Source organism: Heliconius melpomene, chromosome 10, assembly GCF_056956725.1.
Source record: "Heliconius melpomene rosina isolate 202511_hmr_F chromosome 10, ASM5695672v1, whole genome shotgun sequence".
Taxonomy (NCBI): domain Eukaryota; kingdom Metazoa; phylum Arthropoda; class Insecta; order Lepidoptera; family Nymphalidae; genus Heliconius; species Heliconius melpomene.
In genome coordinates this window covers 2,233,922-2,246,378 of record NC_140398.1, presented here as the reverse complement: position 1 = coordinate 2,246,378, position 12,457 = coordinate 2,233,922, and the positions used below count along the sequence as shown (strand labels likewise).

The 12,457-nt window shown below is 31.3% G+C and overlaps 1 protein-coding gene across 12 annotated transcripts in view; it reads left to right on the top strand.

The window, feature by feature from the left end:
• Positions 1–12,457, top strand: part of Mctp (multiple C2 domain and transmembrane region protein) — an 87,018-nt gene that overhangs the window by 60,264 nt on the left and 14,297 nt on the right. For 5 of the 12 annotated variants that reach the window (XM_085191704.1, XM_085191702.1, XM_085191701.1 and 2 more), the window contains exon 1: positions 5,858–6,016. Coding sequence is in view for 4 of the 12 variants with exons in the window: in XM_085191697.1 (XP_085047823.1) it covers positions 1,178–1,369 (192 nt within the window). In the remaining 8 variants the exon portion in view is untranslated. Of the gene's footprint in view, positions 1–1,177; positions 1,370–5,857; positions 6,017–6,302; positions 6,320–12,457 lie in introns of those variants that run through there. The other 7 variants (XM_085191697.1, XM_085191696.1, XM_085191698.1 and 4 more) reach the window with 4 other exon arrangements.

Here is a 12,457-nt window from a genome sequence, read left to right as displayed (position 1 = left end):
TAGATAAAAATATATAAATATATTTTTTTATTTTACACTGATAAATAAATTACAAGTAGGCTCACAAAAGTAATATTTTTGAATGTTACTTATAAATGTACAAATACATAAGTTCATTCGTTAATTAACAGAAAGAAAGTTATATAAACTTCGCTTGACCTAGCGCTCACTGAATCGCACAGGCCTATTGAGTAGGGTCCTAATGAGATAAGTTCTTTTACTTTTTTCCAATTATCTCGAGATAGATCTTAAATTGCCGTTCCATTATAATTAAACTAATGCAATTAATTTTAAATTAAATTTCAAGATACGAAGGACAGCGTCCGACTGTAAACATGAAGATCGATCGCTATTCGATGAAATTATTATTTTCATTTTCCCGATTTAAAGGACATAGCGCGGCATTAAGTTCCATCATTCAATATGCTATGTCTCGGCCTAGATTCCAGATACGGGAAATAACGTAAAGTTAAAAAAAATATTTATTAATTTCTAATATAGAAACTATAATAGAACCAATTTATATACCTATGTAGGTACGTCGGAATGGAGATTGAAGTTATAATTGGAAAACTTTGTTTACAGTAAATTAATTTCATAGCATTCAACTTCAGCTATAATAATTTTCAGTTCAATTTACTTTATAAAGACAATTTAATAAGTTACGATTAATTATTTGTTCCTACTGTAATATTTTTTAGCTTCAAGCTTCTTTTTGCCTATCTTGCTATATCTAAGATAACTGATCTTAGATATAGCAAGATAGGCAAAAAGATTATAGTTTTTCTATAGTAGTTGTTAAAAAAAATATATACCTATCAAGACAACATTAAAACTTAAAGCTTTAATTTAATAGTAAAAAGAATTTTCTAACTAAAAAGAAAAACCCACACAATTTTGCGCTATTATTGAAGTCAAAGTCAAGAGTAGATTATAAAAAATACAAAAGCTACAAAGTTACTTTCCAATGAAGACTGTACACGATAGGAATTTTAAATATTATCTTTTTAGTTATATTTTTTTCTCTTTATAAGGTAAGAAAATCGGTTGGTCTATATTAATACATAGCTTTTTACTTTAAAACAATCTTAAAAGTTTTACTTAAAAAATAATCTTAAAAATTAACTATATTTTAAAGCTATGAAAGGATATTTCTTTAAAAAAACATGTTTCACAGGTTTTTGACTACGACTGGGGCCTACAAGATGACTTCATGGGGTCCTGTCACATAGACCTCACTGCTCTAGAACTAGGCAGGTCCCAAGATCTAGTTCTATGCCTTAGAGATCCTAACAAACCTACTCAGGACTTGGGAGAAATAGTGCTGAACGTCACTCTGTATCCAAAATCACAAGAGGACAAAGAAGCGGTAAGTTTAACTTCTACGTTTTCTTCTTTCATATCAATGTACCGGAATGTACACGCAATATATATTTTTTGAATTCCTAGTTATGGATATTGTTTTCGAAAGAATAATAGTAATAGCCTCCTGTAAGACATACCACGGCGTTGAGTTCTGCCATATAAAAAACGATGTTTCGATTGAATCGGAAAGCGAAGAACGTATTTTTCCAATCTCTAGTCAACAAACCAGTATAGTACAAAATATACCGGTAGGGCTATCGAAAAGAAGTATTCAGCATAAAATGTCGCCCCATAAATATTTCATTACACTTCTATGTAATTGAATAAATCTATAATGGAAAGCTTAACAACTCACCAAAAGATGTAAATGAGATATATTTGCATCTAAACAGTATTATTTGAATGCAAATTTCTATTTAGAATACAACAACACAACTAAAATGTAATTCACACTAACGTATACTAAGTTTATATTTTATTTAATCATGCTGTACACGGTGAATCCCACACACAGCAAGTTAGGCAAAAGGAACCTAGCGTTAAGGCAATCCTTTCCCTGTTTTCTGGTGAATTCTAAAGGATAGCGTGTTGAGTGACTGAACTCAACGCGCTATTCCTCGATACCAGAGCGAAGAAATAAAAATGTTAAATATTTCATTTCCTCGAGTTCCTTTGCGCCACTTGTCTTTAATCAAAGATGAATCGTTTATCAAATTTCTTTATGTGTGTATTGGTACAATTTCTAATAAATCTATTTTAATTAAAGGTTCTATAACCTAATCTAAAAAACGATGAAATTTTAAATTATTTAAAGGCTTTGGTGGTTAAAGGAACCCAGTACCGGTTTTACTTAATTAGAATAACTAAACATGTATGTAGTATTTACCGTAATGTGTACATCGACGCCTGCTCAAATTAAATACTAATGTTGCACAACCGAAATCTCTCTAATATATTTAATAATATTCAAAAGCTTAAGTGTTTATTGGAAAGAACGCGCTAATCTTAGAAATTAAAACATTCTTTGTGTCTGTTAGTAAGTATATCTATCTATCTAATATAATCTTTAGAAAGGTTACAGGCAACACGTAAATAGCTTTGATTTAACCTACTTAGTAAAGTAAGTAAGTTTCCTCGGGCTCTTAGGATGTGTCATGTGTGGCATGTGTCATATGTAACTGTCTGACCACAGGGACGACCTTCTAATTTACTTCATTACGATAGAATAAAATTATAGTTACAAAGTGCTTAATATTTATTTTCGTTATAATTTTGATTGTAAGTTTTTTCTCACAACCAGCAATGTGACTAGGAAGTCCTATGTATAGATATATTATCTATAATATTGTCATATTATTATATGACAATATTATAGATATACAAATGGCTTATTATGGCAATGAAAAAAAAGATTTTTATTTTTCATTTCAATTCGAAAATAGGGTAAATTTTCTAGAAGTAGAGGTCAAAGGTAATTTATAACAATGACAAGTGCGATCCAGGGGAAGACAAACAAGTAACCGAGATAAATGAACGTACTAAATCACTCTACCTTCTCGAAACCAATGAGGCTACCATAGCAAGTAGGTATTTTGAACAAATGATTTTAAGCCTTTCAATATTGAGATATCATTTGACTAATTCTATTGACTAGAGTTGCAATTCAATTGAAAAGTACAAATAGGCTGCATTTAACCTTCTTCAATGGATAACCTCCTTTTTTGTTAGTTACTTTTAGTCAGTTAAAAATAACAATAAACTTTTAAAGCCATTTGGTACCCTTCCTCACCAGTTAAACGCTAATGGACTTTTTTGGGAGCGCCTAATAGAGTTTAATTATTACGTGATATTCTAAACTGGGGCTTACGAATATCATATAAAATAATAATTATTTTTCTAAGTATTTTTAATTTTATAATATGAAAATTACGCACTTAATCCACTATTTATTTTTACACTTAGATACATTGTAAATTAGGTCAATAAAATTAAATTAAACAATATAACCTTTATATAAAAAATAATCGTTTTTTTCTGTAAGTATAATATGTAAAATCATTAAAAAGCTTATATTATTTAATTTAATATATTGACCTAATTTATCATTTATTATTAATCAGCTCGACATGCAATTCAGCGAATAAAAATATAATGCTTTTTATAAAAATTATGTGCATGTTTACGCGTCGTCGAGGTGACATTTTCAAAGACGATCTGAATTTATAAATACAATTTGTCAAATATAAATTATTATAAACAAAATTTATTTATTTTAAACCCCATAATATATAGATCTCAGTTGTAGCGCAGCGGCACAAAGTGTGACTGTAAAACCGACTAGTTGTAGGTTCGATTCCCACTCGAGCAGATGTCCGCGGTGTTGAGTTCTGCCACTTAACACGCAATGCCTCCAGAATTCGGCAGAAAATGGGGAACCGAGTGTCTTAACATTAGGTTCCCTCTGCCTACCCTACCCTGTGCGAGATACAGCGTGAAACTGATTTTTTTATTCTATGTTTAATAAGCTCAAATATGTCAGTAATATAGTAACTAACATGTCATAATTAAAATTACAAAAGTTAAAGTAAGTAGTTTGCAATTCGTCATACGCATGTTGGGTAATGAATCCAATACCACTTAGGTAACCCCATAATAAACCACTAAATGAAACTCATTCCTTTAAAAGACATGAGTCATTATATGATTTACCTACTTACGAGTACCTATAAGTTATAGTCCCTAATTACCTATCGTGTTTCCTCATTTGCATCTAATTATCCTTAATGTGTATATAATGCAATGGTTACCGTTATCGCATTGTATTTTTTACAGAAAAATGACAACTTTATAGTTCAATATAAATATAATGTAAGTACATATAAATCAAAAAGCTACCTCCTCTCGCTACGGTACTTTTTTAGTGTCTGAAAATTTTTTTCTCTTGTTTCTTGGTTTTGACTTAGGTATAAGAAATTTGATGAATAATTGTAACAAAAAAAACATTAATTCTAAAGTTAAAACACTTCCGTTTCCTGCTTCCTTAACACTAGAAAGTGTCTTAACACTACCTACGTTTATATCATCTAATAAAAAAATGTAATCGCCAAGCTAAACATTATTGGTATCGCACCTACAGGCTATAGTTACATAATGCTTCTAATCTATGTTAATAAAATTTAATTGCTTTTCATGCTTTTATTAACAAAAATTTACTTAGTTTATATTTAAATTTTAAATAACAATGTTAGTTGAATTCAATTGATTTTATTTTCATTAAAAGGTGAGTGAGTCAAATGGCGTTGATTTCTGCCACTCAACACGCAATGCCTCCAGAATTCGGCAGAAAGTGGGGAACGGAGTGTCTCAACACTAGGTTCCCTCTGCCTGCCCTGCTGTGTGCAGGATACAGCGTGAAGCTGATATAATTATGTTTGAGATAATTTATTCGTATATTTCAATTTAATTATACGAAGCTAAATATACTTAGGCCCGTATTTTTAAATTGCTCTCAAGTATGAGATCGATAATGAGATGCCGCTTTCATTCATAGATATATAATGTATGAATGTAAACGGCATCTCAAGACCGACCTCAGACTTGAGAGCGGTTTATAAGTACGGCCTTAATGTGATATTGTAGGTAGGTACATAATATGTGCAATTGTGCATGTTATCTATATTTATTATATTTAATTATTTTAATATATGTATAATTGCCCATTTACTTTTTGATAATATGTTTGCAACGACTCATATGCAAGGTTTAAATTTGACAAAAACTCCATAATAATTTGTGTAAAGCTGATAATCCAATCCATTCGTAATAATACTTCGTTATAAAGTTTTTTCTTTATTTTTACTGCCTCAAAGTTCACAAATCACGTTTACTACAAGTACGCTCTAGTGACCATAAATAAAAGTGCATTCAACTTTTATTTTAAAGCACAGTGTAATGTTCATTCAGAGACTAATTATTTAGTTTTTTCACCGTTACGCTATATCCCGCATGTAGCAAGGTAGTGCTAAGACATTGGACTCCCCACTTTTCCCTGAATTCTGGAGGTATTGCGTGTTGAGTTGCGGAACTCAAGGCTGCGCTTTTACTACCACAACAGAGCGAAGAAATGAAAATATTAAATATTTCGTTTTGAGTGGGACCCACGACCTGTCACGTTTATATTCACACGAGTGTGCCACTTCGCCGACAGGCATCAATGTAGGTATAATATAATAAATAATAATATTATTATAACTAATTACAAGTTTTATTTTATTTTTTAAGATACGTATCATAGCATTTTAATTAATCTGCTGTATAATTTGAGAGTATTTTAACAAAGAAACATGCAAATGGCTTATAAATTTTCAAAGGTAAATAAAATATAAGAAAAATAATTATAAAGTAACTCATATTGTAGTCTGTACTATTATACAATTCGCCATCACGAAATTTATAGGTACATAGACAATACAGATCAGTTAGTGCGAAACGCGCGCTGTGTGAACTCGTGCGCAAAGTTATAAAAAAAACAAGTATTGTTTACACTCTGTGCATAATATAATCTGTGAAATACTTGTTATTTTCGTTAATTAATAAAAAAACGTGTGAATATAAAATGGTGTCAAGATAAAAGCAGTGTACGATAATAAAAGTAAATAACTAAAATGTATTTAAAATAATGAAATACTATTTAATATTTAAACTACATTAAAAAACAAGAATTCTATTCTAATTCAAATAATTAAAAATATGATAAAAATGTATATAGTATCGTATTTAATACTTGTTGTCGTCTAAATCTACACTTCTTTATGTTTGGCGGATTTATTAGTTTTGCCAGTGCCTACATAGTTTTCGCGTCTAAGTATATAGGTGCCGGCAAAACAAATAAATACGCCGAATGATGAAAACAGTGTGCTGTGAGTTGTGATGCGTTCGCCATTGAAGTTTTATCGTAAACCATTTTTTATTTATAAACTTTTTGCTTTACAATTTTCGTATATTCCTAAAATAAGGATAGATAAAAGTTAGCGTCTAGAAAAAATAATAAAGATAACCATACAATATAGTTGCTCCGTAACTCTTAAACAGGTTTGATGTCCTATATGAGCTAGAAATAAGGAAAAAAGACCAAGTGCGAGACGGACTCGCGCACGAGTTTGATGTAGGTCCCTGGTACCCCTTCTTAAATATTAATTTTATTTTATTTTTTCATTATCATGTGAGGAAGTTTTAAGTGTCTAACTATCGCGGTTAACGGAAAGTGGGAAACGGAGTGTAGGTTCTACCAGGTTCCCTCTGCCTACCCTACTACCTGCGTGTAAAAAATAACTAAGTTTTTCTTTCATATTTCAACATTGCTAAATTGAACTTTGCCTTTATAATATTTCTAACATTTTGATAACTTAACACGTCAAGAATATTTGTTTAAACGCTCAAGGATTATGTACTAGTTCGAATTCTTTTCGTATCTACTCTTCTTTTTGACCTGACGTGATGGGTGAAGCCGTTAATAACAGCTACTTTATAAAACAGTCTCTCGTTTCTTAGGTCCATATTTATATACCGCTTTCAACTCTGAGATTGATCTTGAGATACCGTTTTAATAGTCCTTTTTAATTTATGTCGTTTTCATTTATGAACGAAAACAGCATCTCAAGATCGCTCCTCAGATCGATCTCAAAGTTGAGAGCGGTAAACATCACTGGTCGTTTTTTTCTAATACTCTAATTATATTCGTTTCTTTGAAGATTGAATTTATACTTATCATACATGCGCGACCGGAAACTATGTATTGTTGACATTACAGTACATTACTTGGAATCGATTATTTTTAATTAAAATTGTCTAATGTATGTAATAATTACATTTATAAACTTTCGGTACGTCCCTGTAGTACATGAAAAAAATCTAAACTCTTATTACAGCTAGTATTTTCAAGAAGCAGGAAACTAAAAAATCTATTTATAGGTATTAGGTACCTACTTACATGATTATCGGATTTATTGCCATTGCTCGACCTAGCACTATAAATTCATTGATTGTAAAATTTAAAGCGTTGTTTACAGCTATTTAACATGTTATTTCAGCTTTGTAGGTATAAACACAATTAAATAAAATTTATAGGAATTAGTAAAAGTCACGTTAAAAGCTATAAAAGTTCGTTTTTAGTGTACGTCCTTTTAGTATTTTTTTTGTTTTTAACATATCCGTGTCCAAATTGCAAGATACTTGCATAACTATTAGTACATATAGGTTAAATTCATACAACATTTTTATTATTTTTATATTTTTTTATAAATCAGTTATCGGCAATTGTCAAGAAATTAAAAAGGAAACAATAGAAACTGATTTTCTCCATTCAACTAATAACATGTAATAGGAACTTAACGCCGCACCTAATTTGTTACGTAGTTGACGTTAGGTTACGCAATCTTACCAACACCAAAACGAACGAACATTAGCTAAAAATTAATGATGATTGGGAAAATTACGACCACCGTGTTGGATACAGGTGCGTTCCATCTGAGCTACGGTGACGTCGTTATAATGCTATTAAAGTTAGGAAATAATTCATTTTAAAATTTTAAGTCATCATTTAGATACGTGTCAATAGGCATAATTTAACGCCGCACTAAGCCCCTACTCGGGATCAAATCTTTTCCGTTTCCTCCATCAATTTAACTAGACATACTTATAAAAATAATTAAATTCGCCGCTACATCCTAAATACCACGTACTTTAGTACTCCCGCGTGCCTAATTAGATTTAATTTAAAACAACTCTAATCATTTTAACATGAACCTAAATCATTTAATGAAAGAGGAAGGAATGATTGATGATTCTAAAATTTCCAACAGTCTACAGTTATGGGTTCGTTGCCCTCTCGGGGAAATGAAATATTTACTTAAATTTATATTTTCATTACTCCGCTCTGGTGTCGAGGTAAAGCGCGACGTTTCTTCCGCCATTCAACACGTAATATGTCCAGAAATCGGCGGGAAGTGGAGAACGGAGTGTCTAAATACTATGAACTTAATACTCACAATTTAGTATCTACTAAATAGTCTTGTTGGATTTGAATATATGTACATTGTTCATTTAATATCATACGCTGTAGACAATGGGAATTGGCTCAACGCCACTGCGCTATAACAGCGCCAGCAAAGATTTATGGATATCGCTTATAATTAAGTAGAAAATATATACATACATATGTAAAACAAAAAGAAAAGACGTAAAAACAGAATATTTGTTTTCATTGAAATGCTATTGATTATAGAAGTATTATTTACTAGACGTGTTGTTTAAGGTAAGGTAATTGGAAAGTAAAATTTCAAATTTACAAAATAAGACGAAAATATTTCAAACGCAAAGTATTTATCAAATAAACTTTTATTTAACAAAGTAAAAGTCGATTTTAAATACCACATTCGATGCATAATTAAACCTTTATCCAAGGTCAACTGAGAGACGCTGATGTACGCTATGGGTTTATATCTGAAAGTTGTCATAGGACTAAAATTCAGGTCCTAGTAAGACAACCTACAGACAGACGTCGTGTACAGACGTAACCTAGTATTAAATCACGACGTTAAGTGTTAAGTGGCGGAACTTAACACTGCGCTCTGTCTTAATGGCGTGCAATTGTAACTTAACCAAATTTGCTTTTTATGACCCTGATTCTTGTGGATAGTTAATCCCATGGAACCCGTATTTCTTTTCTATCTCTGGTTGATAAGAGATTGTTTCTCCTCCTGTATATAAGTTACTTAAAGAATATCTTGTAGATATCTCGATACTGGTGTCACGTTGGGCTTTTTAATGCAAAGAAAAGGTACTGCCTTGTTCGAAAAATATATTCCGGAGTATATGTCTTGTAGGGCGTTCCTACGCGACATCAAATTCCTTATACGCATCGAAAACCTCAAACGACAAAGTTCCTTGCTTTGCTTCCGTTTTACTGTGTCCTGTGTCCAGGAACCGAGAACACCGATAACCCACTTCATTTTAGACCTTTTCCAGGCTCCGTACAATGTAGAATGATATTCCAGAGTGATGATCTGATTCCAGAATATATCTGATATCTATTGCAATCCCATATTAAGTAGTTTATGGCTACGAAATATATCATACTATTCTTTCCTCAGTCTTCTTACATAATATATATAATGTATATGTAACGCTTCCTTGCACACGAGTGCAATCTACGACCGCGTCATCTTTTTTATCTCAGGGTCAGGTGACACCATAGCCCCGAGGCTATTAGTAAATTGCTCGGTAATTTACACTGGTTATCTGTCCATCGGTATACTCGTACTTACATGTTGGCGGTACTCGTGGAAACGTTTAAACTAATGGACATTAGGTGTGAACGCGAAGGAAGTGTTTCTATGAATTTAATATTTATTTAACCGTTAACCGTTTATTTTAATGTTTTGTTTTTATATAGTTCAATTCATTTGCTATATTTGACAATAATGTATTTTTTCTTTGCTTGTTTTAATATTAAAAGAAGTTAGAAATTTGACCGTATTTTTTATTAATGCAAAACAATTTATTCTTTCAATCGATAAATGTAAGATGGTATAGTTTATATGCCTTCATAGCGCACTTAAAATTTACCCGACAGCCAGACATATTACTTGAGAAACCCAAGAGTATTTCCGTTTTCCTGATTAAATGAAATATCTTCGTCGTCGTTGCACAATTATGTAGGTCTTTTAGGACAATAAAAATATATCCCACTCGTAGAAATGTGTTTTTTCTCTTAATGGCCCTTTGTCGAAAATAATGTATATAATTAAAGTCAAAAAACAAAACTAAATTAAACAAAATTACATTAAACTTTATAGTTTTTAAGGCAAAATAATAACTAAAGTGTTTTTTTTACTAGTTTCCAACTCAATTTAAAAATAATAATTATAAGTAATCATAATATTTCTCATACGAACAGTACGTGAAGTAGCTAACTGTTACAATTTGAACAACGGTTGGCAAAGTTCTTGAATTATATTAAACTCTACCGTATAAGATCCATGGACAACTTAGGCATAGCCAAACGTATCTGTCAGTAACTAACTTGCACTATTAGTTTCTCCCGTACTCGTATTACCATGTTATTATAGTATGAATATTAAAATACACTAGATTTTATATAATTTATTTTTAACTCCAATAGAAAGATAAAAACTTTTTAGTACTACAATAAAATAGTAGTACAATAATAATTAGTATAAAAATTAAAAACGTAGAGGAATATCAATCAAAAACCAATTCATAGGAGACCTTTAGAGGAAGAGACCACAAGCGGCCAAGGGTAGAGAATTATCCCATTTAGAATATAAAAAAAATATTACATTTTAACTTTTAAAAAGGAGCCAAAGAAAATACTTGAGATTTTTATTCCAAACAAAATATGTATAATGTAAATAAATATATTAAATGGAAATATTAATAAATAACATTACTAAATCTCGAAATAGGTTGAACGATAAAATTTTCAAGCAATCTAAGCTTGTAAATATGAAGAGCTTACAATTCATAATAACGCTATAAATTAAACCGCTTAACCGTAGCTCTGTAGTTCCGACTGTACGTACCTACTACAGCCGAATAGAAATAAAATATGCTTTCCGCATGTACGAGTATATTCTGCTTATAATTCTATAGACTGGACGACGACGCCGACGGGTTCTGGATTCGACTCTTACTCGGAGGAATGCAATATTTAATGTTTTCATTTGTCACAATAAATGAAATTATCTAAACATTTAAATCATTTATTTTATAACTCCGTTTAAACATCAGCCGTACAGGCAGAGGAAGCCTCAAGCGGAGCTCAAGAGAAAACTATTTTCAATATTTTAAATTATTAAATTATTTTCAATATTAATTTCATTTCCTCGAGTGGGAATCGAACCTACAGGCAGTCGCGTTTAGTCACTCGCTTGCCGTTTACACATAAGAAGTTAAAAGTCAAATTTATTTAACAACAATACCATTAGAAGTTATTTCGTAATTGTTTTGTAACGCCGCCCGCTTTCCGCTCTCGTAAATTGCTCCTCCGAAGTGACGGCAACGCTTACATCATATTTAATACGTAGGAACACGCATAAACTTATAATTTAGAACAAACCTTTAATATATAATTTATTTTGTGTTAATAGCTGTAGGTACACGATATTTCAAAATATCAATATAAAACAGTTATTTTTTTGGGAGTGAGAGAGAACAGGGAACCTGGGAACTTAGTGATGAGACACTCTGTTACCATTAAACAACTTCCGTTCCACACTTTCTGCTGAATTCCGGGACCATTGGGTATTGAGTTGCGGAACTCAACCGCGCTTTGCCTCGTTACCGGAGCGAGAAAATGGAAATGTGGAATATACATTTTCTACAGTGGGATCGATCGAATGCCTATAGCGTTTACAAGCACGCACGCACTATTGCTACTGCACCACTACCTGCCCAATAAATACATTAAATTTAATTACTTCTATACTAATTTTGTCAAGCCGAAGAATTTGTTCGATTGATAGCACTAATCTCAGGAACTACTGGTTCGAATTGAAAAAAATATTTGTACGTTGCACAATCCATTTATCGAGATCTTATGTTACGGTAATTGCTTCGCTGTTCCCCGCTCAACCTGCGGTCAGAGTCACGTCTCGCACTTAGAATGTGTCATGCACAACGACTTGTTATTTCCAATTGAAAACGCGAGTGAAGCCACAGTATAGAGTAGAGACAGATAAATTAGTTATTAAAATAGTACATACTTAAAAACATATAAATAATGTTGTTATATAATGTTATTATTTATCAAAATATTTTTTTTATTTGCTTTTTATTATAACAAATTTTAAATAAGTTCCAAAGTATACGCTAATATTAGGTACTCAGGACGTACTCGTATTACGTAAACTACGTCAGGTATCGTAAAATACGACAGTCGTAAAACCAGATGCAAAACGTAAACTAAATCGAAACAATTGTCTAATAATACTTAAAAATATAAATATTTTTTGTTAAGTATAAAATTATATATTTATAATAAATTTGAAATAGAGCAGTTCTTTTTCTGTTT